The sequence below is a fragment of the Parus major genome, chromosome 7 (assembly GCF_001522545.3).
Source record: "Parus major isolate Abel chromosome 7, Parus_major1.1, whole genome shotgun sequence".
Classification (NCBI taxonomy): Eukaryota; Metazoa; Chordata; class Aves; order Passeriformes; family Paridae; genus Parus; species Parus major.
The window spans coordinates 32746798-32772643 of NC_031776.1; the positions used below are offsets into that span (position 1 = coordinate 32746798).

Genomic DNA, 25846 nt, shown 5'->3' on the forward strand with positions numbered 1-25846 from the left:
CGTTACATTAATAGGGATCAAAGTGTCCTGCTGTTAACAACTGTATTGGCTTTTGCTAAACACCTGAAAATTACTGAAAAAATACCTACTCTGAAGGTCTCAGCATCAATACACAATTTTAATAAGCCATGACACCAAACTCATTCACTCAACACAAAAAACTGTGAGCTAGGAAAAAAAAATATTAAGAAGCAACTAAAACATATTTTTAATGCCCTGAAAAGATAAACTGTATTTAGTCCCAATATATAAAAGTGACAGACTGTGAGAAATAGGAATAATTATTTCCTACCACTATTTGTGAATTACTACAGAAATATGTATGTTGATAACTCCACTTATTATTTTGCTGGAAACAAATATTTTTAGACCAGAAGGTCCATGCAGCTTATTAATGATCTACAGAAGGCAAAAATCGAGAAATATAATTAGGATTACATTATGTTGGCTATTATGATTTACATTCAGCTTGCTGAAAGATGCAGTTTTTACTATGCAAATCATATATACAGAAAAAAAAGTCCCAACAAGAGTTTGACCACTTTGAAAGAGCAAACACTGAACCAAGACTTTGAGACAAATAAATCAAAACTATGAAACCAATAATGATTTATCATTTTTTTTTTGTATTTTCTTGTTAAAGCATTTGGCCATCTTCAGGTGTCACATTTTGTGACAAATCTCTGGAGAAATAAAAATGACTTGTACTCAAGAAGCAGCAACAGAAAAAATAAATGAGATGACAAGCCTTAAAAGGTGGTGAATATGTGTAAAAACAGTTTGCTTACCTATGAAACAGAATTTATGAAACAAACCCATGTACCTTCAGCTCACCTACAAGTACCTCAAAATATTGAAATGTCATGTGGGTTTTGGAAATCACCAACTGAAATTCAAAGATAATCAGTTTTTTCAATATTGTGACAGAGATTTCCACTAAAATATATAGGCTGAATCCAAGTTCACAACTACATACAATTCCCTAAACTAAAACAAATGTTCTTAGATGTATGATTTAACTATTAGATTTCCCTGTGTGGAATCACAGCTTGGCCTCAATGGTCCTCGTGGGTCCCTTCCAACTTGGATATTCTGTGATTCTATTAAAAAATGACAGATGTATTGACATTTTCTGACCAATTCTACACTGCATTTGTAATGAACAAACCATCAAACCATGTATTGCTTTTATTTTGTAAGATGACAGAAAAAAATAAAAAATCATTTTCCCGGTGTAACCTCTTGAATTTCTATCAACTTTAGCTTTGTTTCCTGTCTGAATCTGTCAAGAAATTTGAGAGCAAACTGATTACAGAATGTAGTCCAAAACTCTTTTTAGCAGACAAAAAATAATGATGTTGTTCCTGTCACAGCAAGATGTGATCAACTAGAACACAACTGCAGGGATGAAAGTGCTCTTCAACACCAGCTTTGTTATTGTATGAGTAATTTCTTTACTAGAGAGGAAAACTCAATTTTCCTCCCCTTATATCGTACTGCAGTTCCATGTTTAGGCCTGTGAAAGGTGACAAAAGAAGGTTTCATTCCAAGTTACTGTTTATAAAATAGGAATTTCTAAATTTTTAGAAAACAGCTACATGGAAGATTATGACATGTATGGAGACAAGAATGCATTTAGCACACGGGTGAAAGATGTTTTAATAAAATAAAATATACAGTTTTGCAAAAAACCCCTTTGCCATACATGCATGTGTTCTCAAGGGAGCAGAGATAAAAGAAATCAAGCTATAAAAGAACATTTCAAAGATAAAGTTTAGCTGAAAGACCTGTAGGTGACAATTGTTCAATAAGCAGCTGAAACAGAAAAACTCAGAGTAAAAATATATGCTCTTAAAAAAATAAATCAGAGAAATTTAACTGCTACAAGACAAGAAAAAAGATATTAATAAAAAAGAAAAATATCTGCTACAAACACACCCCAATTACATTTTCTTAACTCCACCAAAAGCATTAATTCTGAAGGATTTACAACAGGCACACTCTTTTATTTGTTAATAAACTTTTAATTTTATCATGTTCTCTACTTATGGAATTGAGAACTCAACCAATAGAGAAATAACTCATTTAATAGCTTTAGAAATCTATAAATAAAGTGATTTTAAAGTCAAGGGCAGAAGATTTAGAGTGATACAACTTTATGATAAATTCTTACAATGGAGAACACAAGTAACTCTATTCTTGCTCACATGTGGCATGAGCTGGATGTGCCAGCAGTACAGTTTTTGCTAATTTATATGTTTCTATATTTTGTTAGCTTTTTGTTTGGTTAGTTTTTTTGTTTGTTTGTTTAGTTGTTGATGACTCTCCAAATTCCTGTAAATCTTTTTGTCAGAGATAAAACAGAGACCAAGGACAGATTTATCCTAGAAATAGTCTTCAAAACTTTAGGCTGTTCCTTAAAACTAAAACATTTCAGCAACTTTATGTTTCTAAAGACAGGACACTGGAGAAGATTCCTAAGCAGTGTTATATCATATATATCTGATTTGCACAGATATTATTTTATATTTACTTATTTCATACTCCCCTAAAAGAATATTCCAGAGCAGTTTTTTTTCCTTAAATTTAATTTATCATTATATACTCAATTGCTAGGAAATACATCAGAAATATGTACTCATCCTCTCTGGTGCTACGGTTGGGGGATTTAGTCCCAAAGCCACCGACAGGTTGAAAATTAGCAATTTGTTTACTCTAAGCTCCATATTTTTGCAGCATCATGTAATATTCTGAATTGGTAAAGCATAAAGAAACTGGAAATGAAAAGAATCCCATTTGTTTCACTGACATATTGAATTAAAATACTGATGGCATTAGATGCCTACAGCACTGATTAAATTTATTCTAGCCATGAAGCAACAGTTTATGATTTTCACATGAATAGCATACTTAAATGAAAAGAACATTAATACAATATGATATTAATATACAAATACTCACATTATTCACCTGCCACTGACGTTCTGAATTAAATCAGTAATGGGGTGTATAACTGATTAAATATCTACACAAGAGAATGCAACAGCCTATGATTTACAAAGGCAATGCCAGAGTGATCACATCATTACGTTGCCAAATGCTATCTATCACTTTTACTGAAGCTAACGAAGATAGATTGCGTCCCACAGATGAGATGCAGCCTATAAATATTGCCATGCTGATCTTCATCTGACTTTCTCAGGGAACAGACGAGCAACAAATCAATAACTGAAGAACTCAGAACACGCTCCCTTATTTTTTGCAACCACAAAATAAAAATACTAAAGGGCAAAGTTTAAATAATAGCTGAGTTTAGATATATATATATATATATATATATGTATATAGATATATTTCTCAATTTCTTAGTTTTTTTAACTCTTAACTTCTGTTTTAAATCTATCTAGCTAGTTTAGAGTCAAAACATTTCCAGTTGTACCACTTCAATTACCTTGTTCCTCTAATTCCCTATTTTAACAAACTCCTTTAACAATGGTGTAAATCAAGAACTGTCAACATGACCATTATTTTAACACTGAAAAGCCATCAAATTAATAAAATTGAGCATAAAGAGCACTTTGATATCAGGACACTGATGGCTTTAAGGATCAGTTTTCATTCTCTGACTCGGCTGTTGTGATTTCCCTTTCAGGATTCCGCCTGCAGGTTGTCCCAGCGGGAGGGGACCGCGGTTCCTGTCACTCTGGTTGTGTAGGATTGTGGTGACAGGTAACAGGTGGTCACCCTTTGATCTGGGGTGAAAGCACAGCCTCAAGAGCAGCACCTGAGGGAAAGGGTTTATTTTCACATCTCTCACTGACTGCACAATCAGAACTTTACATAATTCTCACCCTCACTTTGCTCGTCGAGTGCCAGAAAGCCTTTGCTGAACAATAGTTCTAAGACAGAACTAAGTTGATAATAAACTGCAATAACCAGTTATGACATTATTCTACTTAAGCTGAGAACTTAATTTAGTTTCAGAGCAGATGTAAAATTTGCTAAAATTATACCTATTATATAGGATGAAGAAACATCTGTACCATTTTTTCTCTATTTTGAGAAAACAAACCCATGCTATAAGCTATCCCACATAAAATGTTATTAAATGCAATAAGACAGCATGAGCAAAGGCTTTGGGTTCTTCAAGGAAACAATTAGCTCAAATCCAAGATGCTACAAACATCTCCATGGATGCAACCTTATTACTCCTTCAAACTTCTTGAGACAGAAGAAAGAAAGAGCATTTGTTGGGAATGATATAAAGAACTTTAAGACCATTCTAAAAGCAGAAAAAAAACCCTTACACTTTTGGTTTTTTTTTTTTTGTGGAAAGTGTAATACTGAAATCTCATATTTGCAAAATATTTGGTGTCTGCCAAAACATTCAACAGCTTTTCATGACAAAATCTCTACCTACCTGCAATTCCTTTTTTTTTCAGACAACATTCCACAAATGTTCCCTGATTATTTACCAAGGAAAAGCACAACACATATGCAAACCTGCAATGCTGTCCTTCATTATCTGAGATATAACTTGCTTCTTTAATAAATTTAGGGATGCTTTAGGGTCAGAGGAATAATGTAGTAAAGGACTACATGATACATGTACTATGATACACCACAAACAAAAGAAAGCAGGGAACTCAACAATTTAGAAAACCAATAGTATTTTGTATAACTGGAACTGTCTCAGGATGTTTCAACAAATCATTACTAGCTAGGAAATGTTATTATGTTTGCTTAACTTCAATGTAGTTAAACAAATCCATATAAAAGAAGTTTTAAAAGCAGAAAGAAATCTGTAATGGAAAGCTAACACATAGAGGTGGAAGTGCTTTACTAGATTATTAAAAATCTCAACAGTTTTCACGGAATAAATGTTTTCCTAATTAGAGGAGTGATCTTTCTATGCATTACGTGTGCACTCTAAAAAACCCCCCAAAACTCTTCACCCATACCACTTTGAAAATAATATCATGACTACCCTAATAAGTTTTATAATGAATATGTGTAATCATACATTTTTATTGTTGCTGTTGAAAAAGAGCTATTTGAGGCATTAATGACAGAATAGCCTACTAAAGCCTTATGATCTAATAATACTTGCTAGATCACATTACCCTTTAGAGTAAAAAAACAAAACAAACAATAAAATTAAAGGGGTGTTCCTCTGCAGCCTTTTCCTGACAATTCACTAAACAAAATTTACCTTTTCTGCAACTAAATAACATCTGCTGATGGAAAAAAAAAATATCAAATGTGTACATCAATATAAATTTAAGGGCAATGTTTAAAGTTGAATAAGGCACAAACATTGTTCATGAGGAATTAACAATCTCAAGTGCAATAGGCAGGAACACCTTTCCTCAGTAATGAATTTGGGAATGCTCAGGACATACCAAGCTAAAAGATCAGTTTAAGTCAGCTCCCATCATGAATATATTTTGGATTTTCACACCAGGAGCACCTAAACAAAGCATTAAATGTGCAGGGATACACATTTCTAAAATAAAATTTAATTTTGAAAAACTTATTATAAAATTAGTAAACTTCACCTATAATAGCAACTCACAGGTTTTGCCCACAAATCTTAGTCTAGTGGAAGGCATCCCTGCCCTGGCAGGGTCTTGGAACAAAGATGATCTTAAAGGTCCCTTCCAATCAAAACATTCTGTGATTGTCTGATTCTCTAATATGCAGCAATATACAGAAACAAATTACATTGACAAACCAGACCCTTTGTTTTCCTCTAACAACGGTGGCATTGTAATAATAAATATTATGTTTTACTATTTAAATATCCTAGACTTAACAACAACCTTTCCTTTAAAAAGTGAAAATCACTGGACCTCCATTCCAACACACACAGTTACCATGAATCCCATTCATTTATGCAACGAAAAGCTGCAATATTCAAGTATTTATTTTTAACAGATTAAAAAGTTCTTTCCTGGAGAAGAAAGCTTCAAAACTAAAGGGATCTCATGCAATGTACAAAATGTAATGCTCTGTAAGAGAAATGGGAACATAAATGCCTTTTTGACAGTTAAATTGGACCCATTTAGTTGGGAAGAATAGTAGCACACATTGGAACACCTTTAAAAGATTCAAACTGTAAAAAGCCTTAAAATACATCACAAGATCTGACACTTTATGTTAGCAGTGAAAAGATTTTTGCTTTCTTTGGGCATGAGTGCCTCAGGTTCAAAACAGGAGTGTTTTTTTCACATAACATTTCCTTTTTGTGCTGTGAAAGACACTACACTGGCAAAATGTCTCAGTGCCATTGTTTACACAGGCAGGAGAAAAAACAGCTCACTGAGTGTAGCTCATCTTAATACTTTTCCCTCTTTATCATTTGTTTTTTTGTTTATTTTTCCTGGATTTCACCTTTTGTCTGTAATTTTTAACTTGTTCATTGGTTTTCTGTCTACTGTTGTACCACTGTACTAAACCTACTGGAACAATACACTGCTTTTCTATAGATACATTGAGACAGGCTTTGGTTAGTGAATATATTACTTCAAACTTCTCCCTGTGATAAATAAATAAAAACACCAATAGCCTAGAAACTGAAAATTTAACTTCTAAAAAGGACTCTTTGTATAAACATAAGCTTTGAAACAACTTAGATCAGCCAAAAGATCATTTGTGGGAAATTAGAGGCAGGAACAAGATAATTTTTTTTTTAAAGTGGGAATAAGAGAGATTAACCTGATAAAGTGACTTAGAAAAAAAAGAAAGAGAAAGCCACCATGGGTTGACTGAAGGAGAGTTTAGAGGTATGAAAGAATCCCCTCAGAAAACCCTACATTGCACAAATTATAAAGGTGTTAGGGCATGGCACAGTGTGCACACCCTGGACTGGTTTATTGCTGTTGTTGTCATTGTTTCTTCCTGTTGAAGACAGGACCTCACCAGGGACTCATCAGGAATCTTGGTGAGCTCTGAATCTGTTTTTAGTGAACTGGAACAAGTTAGATAAAGTTGTTTATACGCTGTAAATCTACTTTCCCTGAGCCGAAAACGTGTTAGCTAATGGGTTGTTTATGAGTTGCAAATCTGTTCAGTGAGGTGAAAATTTGTCAGATAATGGGTTGTTTATGAATTCTAAATCAATATTCAGTGAGTCGGAACTATGTTAGATAATAGCTTGCGTATGGGTTGTAAATCTGTTTTCAGTGAACTGGAAACATGTTAGATAATGGGTTGTTTCTGGGTAGTAAATCTGTTCCCAGTGAGCTAAAAACATGTTAGATAATGGGTTGCTCGTGAGTTGTAAATCTGTTTTTAGTGAGCTGGAAACCTGTTTAACAAAGAGCTCCACGTGTCTTGAGTGTTTTTAGCGTAGAAAAGTTCACGGATCTATTGGATTTGAGTGGCACATCTGATTTCAGGGAGGGAGGGATCCATCTGATAACAGATCTTTTATGAGCAGGTATATATTCAGTGAACAAAAAACCTGGGACAATACCTTGGATGTATCATATCTTATTTTCTCTATTTAAGTCAATTACTGAGTAAAGGTTCACACTATTTGTATTAGTGTAGACTTCAGTACAGTGAAGTGTTTTAGACTTCAAATTAATGAAGCAGAAAGAGGGTGTAGAACCGATAAAACCACACTAGGTATTTCTAATGTGGTTTTGAATGTCTTCCTAATAAAGGAAAACCTCCTGCAGATGCATTCTAATAATTTTGGAGGAAAAATAGCAAAATTAATGTCAAATATGCTATTTTTCAATCCTGAAATGAAACATTAATGCTAAAATCTCTCAGCAGGATTCCACTGAATGATTTCTAGATCACAGATTCTTAATGTGAAAATAAGAAAAATTTGGAATTTTACATCTACCAGTGAATGAAATTAGTGCTGTCAACTGATCTTACTGCTGCCTTTTTCCTTAGAGGTGGAGGCTTAACAAATACCTCCACTATATCAAGCGGCCTCATGAACTGTCTGCTGTTTACAGTGAGAGAAAAATCACATGCAGACTGTGGGATGGAAGGCTACAAAAATACCAGCTGAAAAAGAATGACTCAACATAAACTGAAGATGTCTAAAACACGTGAAAGAGAGCAATAAACATATTTATGTATGCTATATCCCTTCTCACTTACAAAGAAGCATTTCTTTAGAATTATTTCTACAAAATGCCACAGTTCACATGCACATCCCAAGCACCTACAGTAAATGATTTTGCAAGGATACAAAATTTCATCTGACATTCAATTATTCAGAGTGCTGACTCTGCTAATGAAAAATGAAATCTGGCATATTAAGCTACAAGTAGAAACACTTCCTAGCAATTTCTTAAAACTATAATTTCCAGCTATGCTTTATGGGCTGTCTTCAGCTCTTGTAGAGCAACCTATTATGAAGTAATGAGGAATTCTTCATTGTTCTTTTAAAGACCAATTTTTATCTGCATTAGTGCTTCACCAGTATTTATTTCTCCTCTTTGTCTGCTTTAAATGTTGAAAATTCCAGTGGATTTCAAATAATACTTTTAATCTCTTTTTATAAAACCAGAGTTAACATTGTGCTTCCATGTCATCACTGCACGTTTCTGTCTTGTGCAGCTAAGCTCAACTCTGAATCCCTGGTTTTTAATGCTTTCCTGGGAGCAACGGGAACATCCTGACAACATTGCTTAGTTTAATATATTTCAATACAGATGTCATAAATTCCTAAAATCTAAACACCTTATGTCATATATAATCACAGAATGGTTTATGTTGGAAGAGACCTTAAAAGATCATTTCATTCCATCCCCTGCCATGGGCAGGGACAACTTCCATTATCCCAGGTTGCTCCAAGCTGTGTCCAGCCTGGGCTTGGATGCTTCCAGGGATCCAGGAGCAACCACAGCTTCTCTGGGCACCCTGTGCCAGGGCCTCCCCACCCTCATAGTGAAGAATTTCTTCCTGATTTCTCATCTAAATCTGCCCTCTTTCAGTTTAAAAATATTATAATTATGGTTAAAATTTCATTGTTTTTTTTATTCTGTAAAGCCAAGTGATCACAACCTTTTCACTCAGTAAAGTCTATTGAAATAAACCAGGCATTTTGGGAAATGTGTTTGTTTGTTTTTCACTTACTTTCAATTAGCACTTTTCTGCCAGCCCAGTTGTCTTTAATAACCTGGATGTTTCCATAGTGGGCATCACTGAAGAATATGCGATTGGTGCCCCTGCCCTTCAGGCTGTAGTCAAAGGCCAGCGCTATCACATTTTTGAAGTACTCTGGGTTTTCATAGGGCCTCACAGGGGAATTCAGGTTGGTCTCATCTGAAAGGTGGATGCTTTTCAATATGGTCCTTCCCGAGTAGAGCAGGTAACCCTCGTGCCTGAGGCAGCTGATTCCATCCTCTGCCAGGTACCCGTGAGCGCAGGCGCAAGCTCTCCGCGCGTCCCCGCGATAAAGGCACAGCTGGTGGCACCCGCCGTTGTTCTTGGCACAGACGTTGGTACCTGGGAAAAAAACACAATGAAACATGTCTTTTATAAATAAAAATATAGTTAATTAACTCAAATAGAAATGGATTTACATGTGCTTTGGGGTTTCTCCTCTTAAAAATTATTTGGACTGTGTTCACAAGGAAAACAAAAGGCCAAAATAGTAAATAATGCAACTTTAACCACACTGAAAAATAATTGTAAAGAATACAATTAATGAGCAAATATAATTAATGTCTTTTTCAATTCACAACGGTACATATTTTATTAATAGAAAAAGATAAAATGGGTTATTCTTTCAAAACCAACTGAAGACTTAGAAAATGTTTCAAGTGCTTTGAGCTTTAGTTTGGTTTTTTTTTTAAAACACCTGTTACTGGCAAAAAAATCAAATTTAGCTACCATCAGAGTACAGTACTGCTTTAAGACATTTTCTACCAAATTAAATATTCATGTGTTGACTGGTAAAATACTGCACGAATTCAGTTCCCTGTTTTTAATGAAGACATTTTCTAACATTTTGTTCTAATTTAATTTTAAACCTGACTTCAAAAACTTACTCTCTGACGATTGCACACCATTAAAGAATCACTGTCAAATTAGTAACTACACTTGTTGCAAGTAATATTTAAAATAACGGTAATCATCAGTAATTGGGAGCTATTTGTCATTTTCTTTTTTATTTTGGACTATCTATGAATTACTATTATAGCTATTTGAGATAATTCAATTTCTGTTTCTGACAGCCCTTTCCACCTACCAACTCAGATTTTTCAGTATAGTAATTTTCCCATTTCTGAAAGTTTTCTACAAAATGAAGTATGTAAATAAAACATTTTAATAGAATGTTTTCATGTAAAAAACTGTAATTGTTGGGGAAGATGTAAAGTCTGAAAGTACTGTGGATTGAATTCTTTAACTGATACATTTCAAACTGAAAATCCTTGTAAGAAAAAATCATGGCAAATGAGACATAACTTGTTCTTTAAAGCTGGACTATTTAATTTTGTTGTCCTAGGAAAAATTCCATGAGGTAGTCCTCTGGAGTTATGTAAAACATTCGGAGATTCAGCTGTACACATATTTACATTCTGTTTGCTTAAAAGACACTTTACAAGTTTTATTAGGCTAGAAAAGTTAATATCTGTTTGGAAGGATAACAGGTCGAGAAGAAAAAGAGAAAATATACAAAATAGATCCTCAAGCTTCAAAAATCTCTTGGAAAACTTCAATGCTTCCATGGTTCACCAGCTGTAAAGATCTTTAAAAATGGCCAGCTCTGAAGCCAGGGTAGTGTGGGCACGTCCTCACACACCTGTAAAACTGCACTGAAGGATGGGAATCTTTGCGAGTCCCACTGCAGATGGGATTCATCAGAAAGGGTAAAACAGGTGTTTGAAAAAAAAGTGTTAATCACAATCAGCATAGCTCATCGAGGCGTTGGGGCTTTTTTGTTTATTTGGGTTTTTTTAATTATTTTTATTTGGGGGGTTTGTTTTAACAACAAAAGTCAGGAAAGAATTTAATTACATTGGGTTTTTTTAAACAGTTAACTACTTCTAGTCCAATAAACTTAAAAAATATATATATATAATAGTGTGAGATAGAAAAACATTCCAAAAACATTTTTCACCTGTTTTTTCCCTTTTGTCCTTCTGGCTCACTGACTTCCCCTCCCAATGACATTAACCATTTGTACCCTAGTAAAATTTGAAAAATGTATTAAAAAATCATTCAGGTATGTTTTTCAAACTAACATCAGTAGATTTTTAGCCTCAGTAACCATTTCTCCTATTCTTTATGTGATCAAGTCTATAAATCCATCAATCAAAATTACACATAAAGAAGCATTGTTTTATCCCACTGATCTATTTTCCTCATTCTATTATATAAAGCCCTTCCAAGCCAGCAGACATTAACAATTTCTAGCCTAGTTAAAAGAACTGGATTTTGGTGTGGGTTTACTTTTATCCACAAAACATGATGCTCTGAAATTGCATGCAAAAATTCATAGTAAAATTATTATGCATATATGTTTGCAACTTCTTTTTCCTGAAAAATATTTAGAATTTTTAAAAGAGAGTTTTATTAATTCATAAATAGGTTTCCTTTCAAAATACAGATTTATTTAACATGTCATATTTAATGCAGTTTTTTAGAGGAGGTTTATGTAGAAGAAACAGAATCTTGGATATATAATGCTGTGATTAAAGCAGATTTTGAGTGCTACCACCATTAGAAATATATTTGTATTAAAAACTATATATATAATCATGTTAACATTATTTCTTTTCCTCTCTTTTTGAGTATATTTCTAGAAAAGTTTGTCTGGATCACCTGGTAGCAGTTTTTTCTGAGGAAATCATCATTGTTTTTGACAGATATATAACCAATTTTCCTCAGTAAAACAAGTTTTTCAAGGTCTTGTCAAAACCAGAAATTTGGAAGTAAAAAGACAGTTAAAGAGCAAGATTATTCTTAGGTAGTGGAGAATAAAGTTTAACCATCAGGGGTCAATAATAACTTTTGTCTCTTGAGTTTGCTAAACTAATTGAATATAATAGAAATCTGATTATTTACAAGGTCTCTTTCCACAGAAGGAACAAAAAACCAAAACAAAACCAAACAAAAAGCAAACCCAAGCAATGTCAGCAAATACATATCAAGACACAGAAGATAGGAATTTCTAATAAGAAAATATTCTGGTTTGCTTTCCAGTAGAAATCTGAAACTGCCTGAAATTACTGCTCTGTAAAGCACAGGTCAAGGTCTCTCAATCCTGAGACTGTCTTTTAAGAAAAACAAAACAAAACCCGTCAAACTGGAATGATAGGAAGTGTTTTGATTTGTGTTTTTGTTTTTTTAAACACCCCAAAAAATTTTAGTAGGATTTGTACTATATGTTTTCTTTAGTACATTAATTTTATCTTAAAAAAAAATACTTCACGAGTGAAAAGTGATGATAAAATCATTGATTCCTTAATTTTTGGTACGCTTTAATATACAGAAAAAATAGCAGGTGATATTAAAACAATCAATAGCATCCTTAAGAACAGCCAACCTTTCTCTCGTGCTCTATTAAAGACTTTCACTTCCTTCAGGTTTATTCCAAGGCCAGTCCTCATGGTCACAGCATCCGTGGCCTCATTCTTGTGGCCTCTTCTAATAGAGCCATTTGCATGTGCTCTGCCAAAAAAGTTGAAGATGTCTCATCAACACTCCTCAACTAATTCACACCCAACAAATGACTGAAGAGCAGTGGAGAGTTCACTTTACAGGAGGTGGAGGAGCCTGTTCTCATCTACAGCACTTTTTATCTTTCAGAACTCCCTCTCCTTGGAATCTGCGCGGGATTCCGCGATCCCGCCTGCGACCTTGCTAAGGAACAGCTAATCCTACAAAGGTGAGGCACCTGGCACCGAAATAACGTTTTGAGATTTAAAATACTTATGAAAAATAAATTACCTGTCAGACCAGTAGATGTAAGCTCCGAACACAGCAACTGAAAACATATCCACATTGCTCCCTGACAGCACAATCTCCCGATTCCCTCCACTCTCAAGGTCAATTCTTTCTATCTTGTCCGTACGAGCATCACACCAATACAATTTATTTTCCTAAAGATTAATTTCAAAGGAAACGTCAACAGGCTTGTCCAAGTATTTAATTAAGAGTTATTAAGATTACATCAAGGTGGAACACCAGCTGGCTTTAACGAAACATAACAAATGCTTCACATCTTAAGGTATGCAGGAGGACAGAGGAACCAACCTCATAATCGATGGAAATCCCGTTAGGCCATGCAATCCCCAGGCTCACAAGGACGACCTTCTCAGAGCCATCCAAGCGTGCTCTGCCTATGCAAGGGCTCTGTCCCCACTCTGTCCAAAATAAATACCTAGAATGTTGTAGAAATCACCAATTAAAACTGCAAACAAAATGCACTATTACCATTAAATAGATACCTAAAACACACATGGTGCTCATGTCTTTAAATAGTCTTAAGAAATTCAATGTATGATAATACTTGTTTATTGGAGACTTTGTTAAGACATTGTTTTCAAATTATATATATGAAGAAGTTCTTAAAATTGTATTCCATTAGTCCACATGAAATTGTATTCCTTAAGGAATTCAGCTTTGTGGTTGGAAAAAAAACAAAACCAACCAACAAGTTAAGAAAATAAAAATAAATTCTGGAATAGCAGCTCTTGCATGTATCACTAAAAAATGCTGTGATAATAAAAGGGATGCCTAATTTAAAAATGATTCAGATATGAAGTAGTGAGAAGCACTGTGGGAAATGGTAGAGTGCCAGGACTTTATTTGAGAAGAAAATATTTTTCACATTCTGCCAAATGCCTAATGGGAACAATCTGAATCTTACTTATCTCATCTTCCTGTGTACTCAGTGCCACAGTTGCATCATTCATTTGGGATAAGATGCTTTGTCAAACTTCTACCTTGATAAACTTCTCAGTCTGTTGCTTCAGGTATACCAAAATGAGGCCAAAAAATCTACAGAGCAGTTCCTTTATGAACACTAACCTATGGATAACCTATGGAGCAGCTGTGTGGGAATATCTATGTGTCCACATATATAAACATATTTATGTATATCAGTGTTAAAATATAAACACACAAATTAACATATACTCCGAGGAAGAAATATCTCATATAACAATTGAGGCCTAAAATATGACTAATGGCCTAAAGAGAAGGAAAACAAATATTCATAGAACACTAAAACATTTTTTAGTTACATGATGTACATAAATTGAACAGAACCCACAAAACCATTCTCCAATGCTTTCATCTGTGTGGAAAGTATGTGTTAGTTGGTTTTTAAAGAATACAAAATCTTCTGGGCATTACTAAACATTTTTCCTGTGTCTGGTGACATCATTACACCAATCTGCTGTTGAGCAGCTGTATTTGACTACAGATATGTGAAATAATGAGGAAAAATAATGTGATAAGGGTGATAAAAATATGAATCCTATAATTTGCTCATCAAATTTAGCTTCTGAAACGACTCACTTTGGCTCTCATTGTGGAGCTTTCTGGCTCCAGGAAAAATGAATCTGTTCTCACAGTTCTTGATATAACAAACTATACCATTTATACTAATGAAAAATCTCATGCAGACTAGGAAGCTGAACTGCATCATGAGTTAAATCAAAAATAAGTTGAGGAATGCCAAAATAGGCAGAATTAATCAGCTGGATTTTAACAACCACTACATAAGTTTAATGCAATTTTAACCAGATTGTTAACAGCACCTCTAAACAGAACTGAAATTGCTTTCAGGCCTCTGGTCAGAGATCAGAGAGTTACTTGAGACTTTCTTAATACAGGATATGAACTAAATGTTGACCGCAGGAAAACAGACATTCCATAAACCAGCCCATAATTAGCAGGTTAGATTAATCTAAAAATCCTCCACAGAAAATCATAAACAGCTGCCAAAAATGTGGATAAATACACCTGATGTGGGACAAAGACATCCTTCTGTAGGGCCACACATGCCTCACTTTTTCTTCAGAGACAATAAATAATGTCTCCAACCAGCTGAATGCTGCCTGCTTCCCATCTTGGCATAACTGGCAGATTCAACGAGTTCTAATAACTGCTATTTTCTTCTCTACTCTTACAGCTGTCAGCTCCAGCTTCCTGACAAATGCAGAGTGTGAAATCAAGGCAAGGGGAGGGAAGAACACCTTTGAAAGTTTTACCTTGAAAAAGGGGAAGAGATTTAATAATAATGCAGAGGGCAAAAAGGTTTTAATCTTTGCACAGAAAGGGGGCCCTGTACTTCTCTAGCAAAACACTGCTATTTCTCCTGTTTCTCCTGGAGGAACTGAGTGAAGCCATCTCAGGTTATCATTTTGTGGCACAATATTATAAAACAGATGATGCTTTCCTTCCTTTGCAGAAGATACACTGTTCTACCAGACATGTAGAACTGTAATCTGTGGTCCTCTAATTCTCCTTAAATATCCTAAACAAGCGCTGTGCCATGGGCAGGGACACCTTCCACAAGGCCAGGTTATTCAGAGCCCTGTCCAGCCCGGCCTTGAACAGCTCTAGGGACAGGGAATTCATAAGGAGTTCTAGAGCTGGAAGTGGAAGGTACATTCCCTATTTCTGTTAGTCCCTGCCCTGAAAAATCAGCTGGGTGAATGCAGATGTCACTTTTGCCAACCCTTACCCTCCAACAACCTTCATCTCAAATGACTTTCAGCTGCCCTGGCCACTCTCCCTGGTTGTTGCACTAGGATATTGCATGACCCTGGAGTTTATAACTACCAAGGATCACACTGCTCTGTGATTACATCATGAAGTCCTTCATCAGCTGAGGTGACCTCCTTGGATTTGCTGGGCACTTCAGACTGAAACACGCTTCCAAACAACATCTAACCTTCAGGAGAAACAGTTTCCTTGGAAAAATTAAACTATTTTGCAGGGAACTTACAGAATGTTATGGATACAGAGAGCAAGGGAAAAGCTCTGTGTATGTTAGGAATAACATGTTACCCTTTCTCTGGGTGTACCGCGATAGAGCGTGGCTGGTCCAGCCCCTGGGAGATCACCACGTAGCGGAAGGAGCCGTTCAGCCGCGCCACCTCGATCAGGTTGAAACCATGATCAGTCCAGTATATGTTACCTGGAAAAAATACCCTAAAGTCACTGCATGAAGGGAAGACTCCTTGAAAAGTGTTCAAGTCAGAACAAGAAACTCACTGCTGTGTTTTCATTTGCATGGGTGTTATATTTGTAATTTATAGCCCTATGCAGCCCTTTTATAGCATAAACGGGCACTGAAACTGTTCATCTAAGAAGTGCCATCCAGTATATAGATATAAGTAATTTCCAGACATTTACAATGCTAGAAATTAGAGCTGAAAGGAAACAATGTCATTTAACCCTGGGTTGAAGAGGCAAGTGTGTACTCTTGGGAGTGCTCTCAGGTCCCAGAGCAGGCTCAGACCTACCTGCAATCCAGTCCACTGCAATGCCTTCAACTCGCCCCAAACCATTTGTGACAATGTCTTCCTTCCACGTTTGGTCTCGCTTAGCTCTGCTGATCTTGTTGAAACCCATGTCTGTCCAATAGATTGTATCATTTCCTATAAAACACGTGCCAATGAGTCTCAAATTAATTCACTTACTTCAGTCCAAGTAGCTTCGTAAGCAACTGTAAGTATTTCCAATTATAGCTTTATTAATATCTATTAAGAACCTAAATTATCAGCTTGAATTCCTCATTCTTTTGTCTTTTCTTAATTTTTGTTTAAAATAATTCTTTCAGAATTCTAGGTTGCTTAGTACAGCACTTGTAGCGCAATAGGGCTATGACAGCAGATGATAACTACTACCTTTGTTAAAAATCACAAATATGCTGTCTTTACCTTTTCCCTAATGGAATAAATGCTTCAAAAACATACTGTTTTGTTTGCCACTATTCCAAAATATTTAGGAATCTGAAAAGCTACAGTGTAAAACTGCTTATACAGTCTTTTCCTTCAGCAATCAGACACCTTGAATTTTAACAGTGTAAGAAAAAAAAAATTAGCTAGGGAAATAAAAAGTGACATTTGAGAGTGATATGCTGACAAAAGAATAAAAAAGAAATATTCAATCCACAAGTCAACTTTTATTTGAAATGTCCTGACAGGCTTCCACTAACAGTCTTTTTGTTTGGTGTTTCAAGACATCTCAGCTGTCTTCCCAGGCTTTCTGCTGCAGAGATTGTCCATAAAGTGGAAAAAAGGGACAGCTTTGACCATTTCACTCAACAGCCAGATGGAGAATCTGAAGTGGCCCAAGCACAGACACAAACTCCCCTCTGTGGCACATAATAACCTCAAAAAAGAGGTGGGGCAAACAAAGTGAGAACATCCCTCAAGCAGAATTATCTCTGTTTTCACTGACAGGGTTCTGTAAACACACTGCAACCAACATTCTGCTTGCAAAGTAATGAGCTGATGACTTCCTGAGTGAGGTGTTTTGCAGAGAGATATTAAATAATATTTGTTCTTTCGTGACTTTTTCCATACTTTGTAAATCTGCTCTTAATTCCATAATAGTGTGGGTGTATTTATATTTATTCATATTATATATATTATATATATATTTATATATAATCCATATAATATCTATATGTTTGTGTATATAGAGCATAGAAATATTACCTATATAAATAGATACAAGTATTTTATATCTACATATATACACATGCATCTATATCTATATAAATATATATGTAAATATTTGTGTAGATTGATAGATATATTTATAAAAGAAGAGAGTTTTTTATGAACAAACAATATTGGTATGCTCAAGAACCTTACCCCACAACCAATTAAATAAATGGCAATTCTGGCTTTAAGTAGTCAAAACAAATATGGGAGTCATGCATTTTTCTACTTATTTGCTAATTAGAATTTAGAAGTATCAAAACATGGGGAGAAAAAAGTGTATGAATCTTGTAGCTTGCTCATGTCTGCAAAAAACATTGTCATTAGTTTTAATTATGATATGCTGTACTACTAGCATATGTAAACATATTTTATCCACTTTGAATACATAAGTTACTGAGGTAACAGCAAAATTTGGGAATCCTTCCTGATTAAGAGCAAAATGAAAGCAACACTCACTAAGTGGAAAATAAAAAACCAAGATGAAATCTGAAACTACCTCCACTTGCTTTCCAAATCATATTTGACGTATGTAGGTTTTAGTAATGAATTTATAACATTCAATGCAAGGTACCCAAATGAGACAAACTGCTGTTTTTGAAGCTGAAATTCAGTTGAAAGCTGTAACTTTTTTATAACACAGTATCCCCTTGTGATTTCACTGCTGCACACCATTTACATTTATCTTTGCAATGCATTTGTCGCTGCCAATTCTATTCATGTTCCCTCTGCTGGAACTTCATCAAGCCAAGTTGGAGAACCTGACTTAATTTCATTTAGTGAAATCACTTAATTTCATAAGTGAAATAAGCCTCAAATTTCATTTTTCCAAAAAGTCAAGAATCTCATTCTTCCAAAATATTAATTTGATATTTATTAGCTAAATCCATGTAAACCTCTCTAAAGTAGGAGCTAGCATATCTTATGACCATGGTAAAAAAAAAAAAATCCCAATCCAAAAAACATGAGATACAAAACAGGCAATAAAACCCTGGTATTAGTATTTTCAATTGAAAAGGTCAAATTTTCACTTTCTGTCTTAGACATAATAATTTTGTAAAGTTTGCATAGTTCAAATTTAAAAAAAGATAAATTTTTTTTTTAATTCCTAGAAAACCCAATTGCATTGTCATTGCTGTCATGGGCATGTGTGGTCAGCACTTTTCTCTCCCCTCCTGTGTCTTTCCAGGAATTGATTAAACCTCTGCAACAGAGCCTTTCCCATCTCAGATGTGTGCTTAAAGACACTGGCTTTTAAGTGATTTTTCTGTCTCTGGAGGCTATAACTGAACTATACGCCTCATATGAACATCTCGGCTGTCACTGATTTGAAAGCAAAATATACAACTATGAGGGCACTGTAAAATGTTGAGAGAACCTGAAATTTTGCTAGGTAAGAGCATCAGTGAAGAGGCAGGTCAAAAAAGATCTAATGAATTTAACTTCTAACCTGGTAAAAAAATTATTTTTGTGTGATGGAATAGCCCAACAGAGCCAACAGAAATGGCTCTGATATCAATACCAAGGTAAATACCAACATACACTTAAGAAAAATGCTAGGATCTCTCACAATGCTGAATTCCCAGGCAGAATCTATGTCAAAATAAAAAACAATGGAGGATGACAAAATAATTGTATGTTTCAAGGAGGCAATGTCTGTATTTATACAACACAGGTAATTTAAGATTAGGTAATAAAATGAGTCTCAAAAAAAGTCTGGCCAAAGAGCTGATGGGTTAAAATACATACACAGGATATTTTTAGGGTATTTTTCAGGTCTCTACCTGGTCACAGATTACTTATTTTCCAAAAACTAATCAAGACTTGCTAACATGTTTGAAGATATCCAAACACCACTGGATGATGTATCCAAATACTTTTAGAATCTGATAATTGATTTTTTTTCCCACCTTCTTTCACATGCATGCAAAACTGAAACCTCCTAATTTCACAGGCAGTTTATGAAAATTAAAAACTATTTCTGTATGTACAATAGAAAGGTATGTAGTGTATTCCAGGTGGAAATGCCTGCTCTTTAGGCTGTCAGAGCTCCTTCCAGAAGGAAGAAACAGATCCAGACTTGGCCTGTGCCCTGCAGGATTGTGGCTGGGCTGTGCTGGACAGGGAGTAAACTGTCCCAACCTGCTAGGCACAGCACCACACAGGACTAAGAAAATTCCATGGAAAATTGTCATAGCAGGAACAAGCCTTTTTCCTTGATGAACACTTTCTGTAAAAGCACCAGTTTCCTACTCAAGTTCTCAGCGATGACTCTGCCAAAAGAGAGCAGCTACTGCTGCCAGAACAATCAGCATGTGCACAATATTTCCCATTTACTGTAAATATTAAATGTAGAGCTTAACTCTGTAACATGATCCATTTCCAATTCCCTTAAATGCAGTTGTAATTGTTAGGAAGGGGTTATTTCATTTATGGGAAGAATTTGCAATTTTAACCATACATACAAACAATTATATATAATATTTACCTGCATGGAAGTCTATGCCCACAGCAAATGAAGCCCCAGATATTGGCATTAAAGCATCCATTTTATCATTTGGATCAAGAGGAATTCCTCTAATTCCCTCATGAACAGAGTACATGAGAAATGATTCAATTCCTAAGGGAAAGATAAAGCAGCCAATGAGAGCAAGGTGGAAACTTTCCAAATAACCAAGATTAGAAGAGCTAACATATATTAGACATAATTTTCCAATGGTGCTCCACAGTTTTTCAGTGACAACTCCAGCTGTTTGGAAAGATATCCATGAGTTATTACAGTGCATTTCTAATTAAATTACATATGTGGTCCTATCAAGAGAAGGGAATCACTGTCCATTTCAAACACCACCTTATAATCAGGTAATTAACAGAAATGAAAATGCAAATTTAAGAAAAAATTGTGTTTGAATAATAAGAAATTTAAGAATATTTTCAGTGCACATCTGTGCTTGGTGAACATATTCAGAGAGAAACAATTTTAAAGACCTTTTGGAAAACAGGACAGTAAATTGTCTTTCCAAGTACAGGATTCATCTCACTTCAGTTATGCACATTTCCTTTGCAGAGAGAGAATTATGTAGTTTAAGTGAAGCATTTTAAATGCCTACTTTTGTGTTAGATTAATCAAATTCCAACTGCACCTCTTTCTGTTAAGTAGGAATAAATTCTACTGTGTAGAGTTCTTACATAGTCATTCTTAGGAATTACTTAGTCTTAATTAATAGTAATAAATAATATTAAATTTATAAAACTATAAGGCACCTTGACCATAAGGATGTTTTGCATTATTCAGGTAAAAGTAAGACTTTGGCTGTAAGCTTTGTTCTGACTTCTCCCAACTTAAAAAAGAAAAATATTTAAGGAAAAAATTTGTTTTATTTTATATTAGGAGCAATCCAATAGAATGAGATACTCAAGCATTCAGACACTTGTAGCCTTTAATTCAATTTAAAGATAACCTCTATGGCCTTGAACAAATATTTACTAATGGTGGTTCATATGGTCTGCTTTTCTGTCTACATTAAAAAAAAATAAAAATCAGAGTTACCACAGAAATTGATTTATTTGAACAAATTAATGAAAAGCTAAATATAACTCTGTCCTAACCACAGCAGACATTTCTCTGTCACTGCTTCCATCAAGCACACTGAGTATAGTTATTTAACTAAAAATGCCAAAAGTAAGTTTATTTACTCATTGCAATGATCCCCTAGAACTGAAGCTGGCTGAAATAAATGTTGAAAACCCTTTTACCTTTGCAGGCCATGCGGTTTTTTTGGAGGTTGTAGCCTACAGTGCACACACAAGTTCGGGTGGTTTCTGATGTTGGCAAACAAAGCTGGGAGCATCCCCCGTTGTTCAGCTGGCAGGAATTGCTGCCTATGACACGACAGGAGAAGAGACAAGAGAAATCAAAACTTGAGCAACCCTGGCTAAAAAGAAAGTGTTGTTATTGATATATCAGTATTATTTCTAATTTTTGTTCAGATAACTTATTAAAAAAACTGAGATATACATAAAATGTTTCATAAACTCATACCTTTCTATGCTTAATTTGTGCAGAATTTCAACCCCACATTTCCCCTCAGAATATAAATAATTCTGTTTTCTGAAAAATTTGCCTGTTTTAAAGTGAAAGCATATGAAAAACCTGAACATTTTATGTTGAGTTAATGATGAAATCTCAGATATTAGTGTATCTTAATCTAGACCACAAACAAATCATTGATTGTACCCTATTCATTCATCAAATATTATATTAGTCTTGTTATCTTCATGAAAGAGCCATTTTTTAATATAATTAGCACATACTCCAAAGTGAAGTCACAAAGCCATGCTAACTGCCTAATTATTACAATTATTATAATATTTAAATAATAGAAGAATATATTTTTTATCTAAACAATTTAGTAAGATTTCTAATAGACATTATACACAGTAAACTAATCACATCTCAGAAATCTGAAACTTCGTGAACGGAAATTTTAATTCATTAAGATACTCAAGGAATTACTTACAAGTTATTATTTTCTTCACACTGGGAGAACCACAAGAGAAAAAATATTGTGCACTCTAAAAATTAGTTAAACATACTTAAAATGTGACTTACCTTGCTGTGCTGCTTTATCATAGACTTTCATATGAACAACACCTGCAGTTTTGTTTCGCAGGACAGTTGGGTTTCTCCCATCTTTTTTATTGCAGGTGCCAATCTGAGCCAAGTTCTGGTCTGCCCACCAAAGCTTTTTATCTGTAAAATTGCCAAGTTTTAGAAATTAGGAGGATCGCTATCAAACTGTATATGGTTGAGAGTTAAAGTGGGAAAAAGCTTTTGAGATTAATTCTGAGATCAGTTTTAAGGGAAATTGCCTAAAGAGGCTATAGAGAAAATCTGAAGAAATTGTGTTCTTAAGATTCTGCAGACATGAAAACTTTCACCAGTTTCAATTTTGCTGAGACAACTGCTGATTTGAGGCTATCTGCATAGAAAAATGCCTTATTTTTAATATAAATGCGAAAATTCTAGTGTTACCCTAGGGAAGAAATTCATTTTCACAAGCAAACAAAATTATTTGAAATATTAAACTAAGTCTTTTATTAAAAAAAAAAAGTTACAATCAGTAACTAAGAAATCATGAAAAAATTGAAAAGCAGGCACTCCCAAAGTTTAAAGAAATTAAAATTTTAACAGCTTTGGTTTCAAGCTCAAATTTCAGTGAACTAATGGCTGAAGACTGGAGACAATTTTCTGATTGTCCCTGTCACGAGTCCTCACTCCTCGAGCCCACACAGATGAATGATGAGATGGTCTCAGGGCTCTTCATTTCAGACAGAAAAGTTTATTATTGTAGAGGAATCAAATGCAAAACCCTGACCTGAAAACCTTTAAACTTCAGGAACACTGCCTTCCCAACAATCATTGTGTATTAACTTCACTTTTAGCTAATTCTCTTTTCAAATAAAATAATTTGTGCCTATGCTGCGGTTTTAATATTTAAATAACAAATTCGTAGAACCACATAGTTGAATGTTTTGTGATAGAAAGTGCAGATTTAAAAAATAATTTCCACTGCAGTAACTTTAAAAATTACAGCACAAAATAAAATATCTAGAAAAAATCCAATGCATACTCTCCAGAGGTATATGATAACACCAGAATCTGTGGAAGGAAAAATATTCTAAATATCAAGATTTGAAGACACAAATGGAACTCTCTATTTAAATTTGGATCAAATTTAAAGAAAATTTATAATTTTATGCATTGACTAGTCAGTCTAGAATTGACTGATTCAAAACATGCTACAATAATGATCAATTAACAGTAGCTTGCACCTGAAGACACTTTTATCAAAAAATCTTTAGGACAAGAAGTGCCTGAGATCAATTTGGATTTTGTCAATTATAAAAAAACCCTAAAAAATAGAAAAGTGACTGTGTGTTATAATCCATATATGAAATATTGGGAATTGGACTTGGTTTTTTTCCTGTTAGATAATGACCCACAATCCTAAAGGTTAGGTTAACTTTTTCAATGAAATATTTGATGTGAAGAAGAGTTTTTGTTCTTCACATCCTCCATGTGACCACAAATCAGAAAAGGTCATTAAATAGTTTTGGTAATGACTGGTGCTTTGTGCACAGTAACATGAATTTACTGTTTTACATATCCAAACCATCGATAAATAATTAGTTCTTTTGTAAGTCTGGGGTATAGGAAGAAAGAAAATTACATATGGTTTTGGTGTTCTCATCCTTCATTTCAAAGAAATAATCAAACTCTTTTAAACATTTCTTTAATATTTTATTCAAAACCTCAGTTTTAGCTATGGTTTCAATAACGTCCCAGACCTGTCTGTGGTTGACCTGCCTGAATCCTTAGGAAAAGGAAAGAAACAAAAACTCCAAATAATTAACTTGTTATATTTAAATTTAAATAATACTGTTTTATCAAGAGATGAACGCACGACATGCACTTAATCAGGAAGTTTAATTACCAGTGATTATCCACACCACAGATATTTTCATTTCTCCTTTTTTTTGGTAATAGTACAGAGCCAAACCATTTCTACACGAGCAGCTGAATGTTCCACCTCTTTAGTTTACTGAGCTACTCAACGAGACCACATCTGCTTCCATGCACAGTTAAGAGTGCCTAAACAATTTCCATCAGTGGTGTCAGACACATCAGATCATGGAGTTGTTCTCCTCTGATGACAAAAGTAGCACTTCATGAAATCATTACTAATCCTAAGGCACTTGACTGCCTGCAGAGGTTGAGGAGGCTCCTACATCCCCGACACCAATAAAAAGGACAAATCACAACAATTCACAAATGAAGTATCTCAGTGCTCTTCAAAGTGATTCTCTTTTGCCTTCCACTTTCATTCTTGTTAACGTGAAACCTGGTTAAGCCTTCAAATAAAAATGTAACTTACAAATTCTTACTGAACTTGTGTTTATTCTTCTCTTACATGGAATAGTACGCCATGATTTTTACAAGGAGACAAGGACTAGGGAGATTTAAATGAGAAAGGTCATATAAATCCTGACTTATTATAGCTAAAAAATAAAATTTAAAAAAAAAACAAACAAAAAACCCCACCAATTAAAAAAAAGAAAAAATCCAAAACCAATAAAATGACCAAACAACACACAAATTCTGAAGTACAGGCACCTTGAGGTCAAACCTCTTATGACTCTTTGATCTGACCAAAATCTTGCCAATTACGCCCTAAAACGTAAGAAATAAATGTTTTAATTCTTCAGAAACTGCTAGGTGACCAACAAACACCACCATAGTCTCCAACAAAAAAAGAGAAATCAGCAATTATACATGGTTATTTTTGACCATAATTCTAAGTTAAATTTGGAATAGTTCTCTCGGCACTACTGATATTATTTCAGTAGATAACTCATTTATGATGTCTAGTATTCAGGATTAACTATTTATATATTAATTTTAAAATATAGATGATTTTACAAAAAAACCCAACATTTTAGCATAGAGACAACTTGCTTTCACACACAAGGGAAGAAAAGAAAATGCTGGTTTGGACCTTTAAACATCAAACAGAAGTGATTTATTATGCTAACAAGTGTGTTGCTCGAGCACTAATTGCAAGCTTGTTGCTGAAACTAAGTTATAATATATATTAAAATTGTTGTATTTATCCATTCTGTTGGGTAATTAGCATTAAGCACAGCAGCATATTGGGAAACAGCAACATGAAATGCCAAAAATTGCTACCCTAGCTTTGTGGACAGTCCTTTGGAGATTTCAAGTAGTACTCTGAATGCAAATTTTGATGGGCCATTAGTTTTCATTAATGGTGGTTTGAGTATTTATGGAAGACAACTATGTACTGCACTTAGAACCGGGCAAATTGCCTAGATATATTTCATATATTAATGTTAATGTAATGAATGGTGATACGGCAATTAGAAGACTGATGACTTGGAAAATTAAGGTGTATGTGTTTGAAGTCTCCTGATCTTCCAAGAGCAGCCCCTTTCACTTTGCAAATAGAACCAGCAAAGTCACAGCTCCCACCACCTGAGCTACTGGGAAAGCATTCTGGTGTTAGCTTTGGCACTTTATTTAGGATGAAACAAAAATCAAATAAGCAATAAATCATCTAATGCATGATGAAAGTAAATGGAAGCATGAATATACTTTGGTA

At 34.5% G+C, this 25846-nt stretch overlaps 1 protein-coding gene across 4 annotated transcripts in view; it reads right to left on the bottom strand.

The window, feature by feature from the left end:
• Positions 1-25846, bottom strand: part of LRP1B (LDL receptor related protein 1B) — a 620609-nt gene that overhangs the window by 130769 nt on the left and 463994 nt on the right. For all 4 annotated transcript variants that reach the window (XM_015635304.2, XM_033516047.1, XM_033516046.1 and 1 more), the window contains 9 exons: positions 22276-22416; positions 21420-21545; positions 20152-20283; positions 16458-16592; positions 16000-16129; positions 13234-13360; positions 12928-13079; positions 12524-12648; positions 9106-9477 (listed from right to left, as the gene is read on the bottom strand). In XM_015635304.2, the coding sequence (XP_015490790.1) occupies positions 9106-9477; positions 12524-12648; positions 12928-13079; positions 13234-13360; positions 16000-16129; positions 16458-16592; positions 20152-20283; positions 21420-21545; positions 22276-22416 (1440 nt within the window). The remainder of the gene's footprint in view (positions 1-9105; positions 9478-12523; positions 12649-12927; positions 13080-13233; positions 13361-15999; positions 16130-16457; positions 16593-20151; positions 20284-21419; positions 21546-22275; positions 22417-25846) is intronic.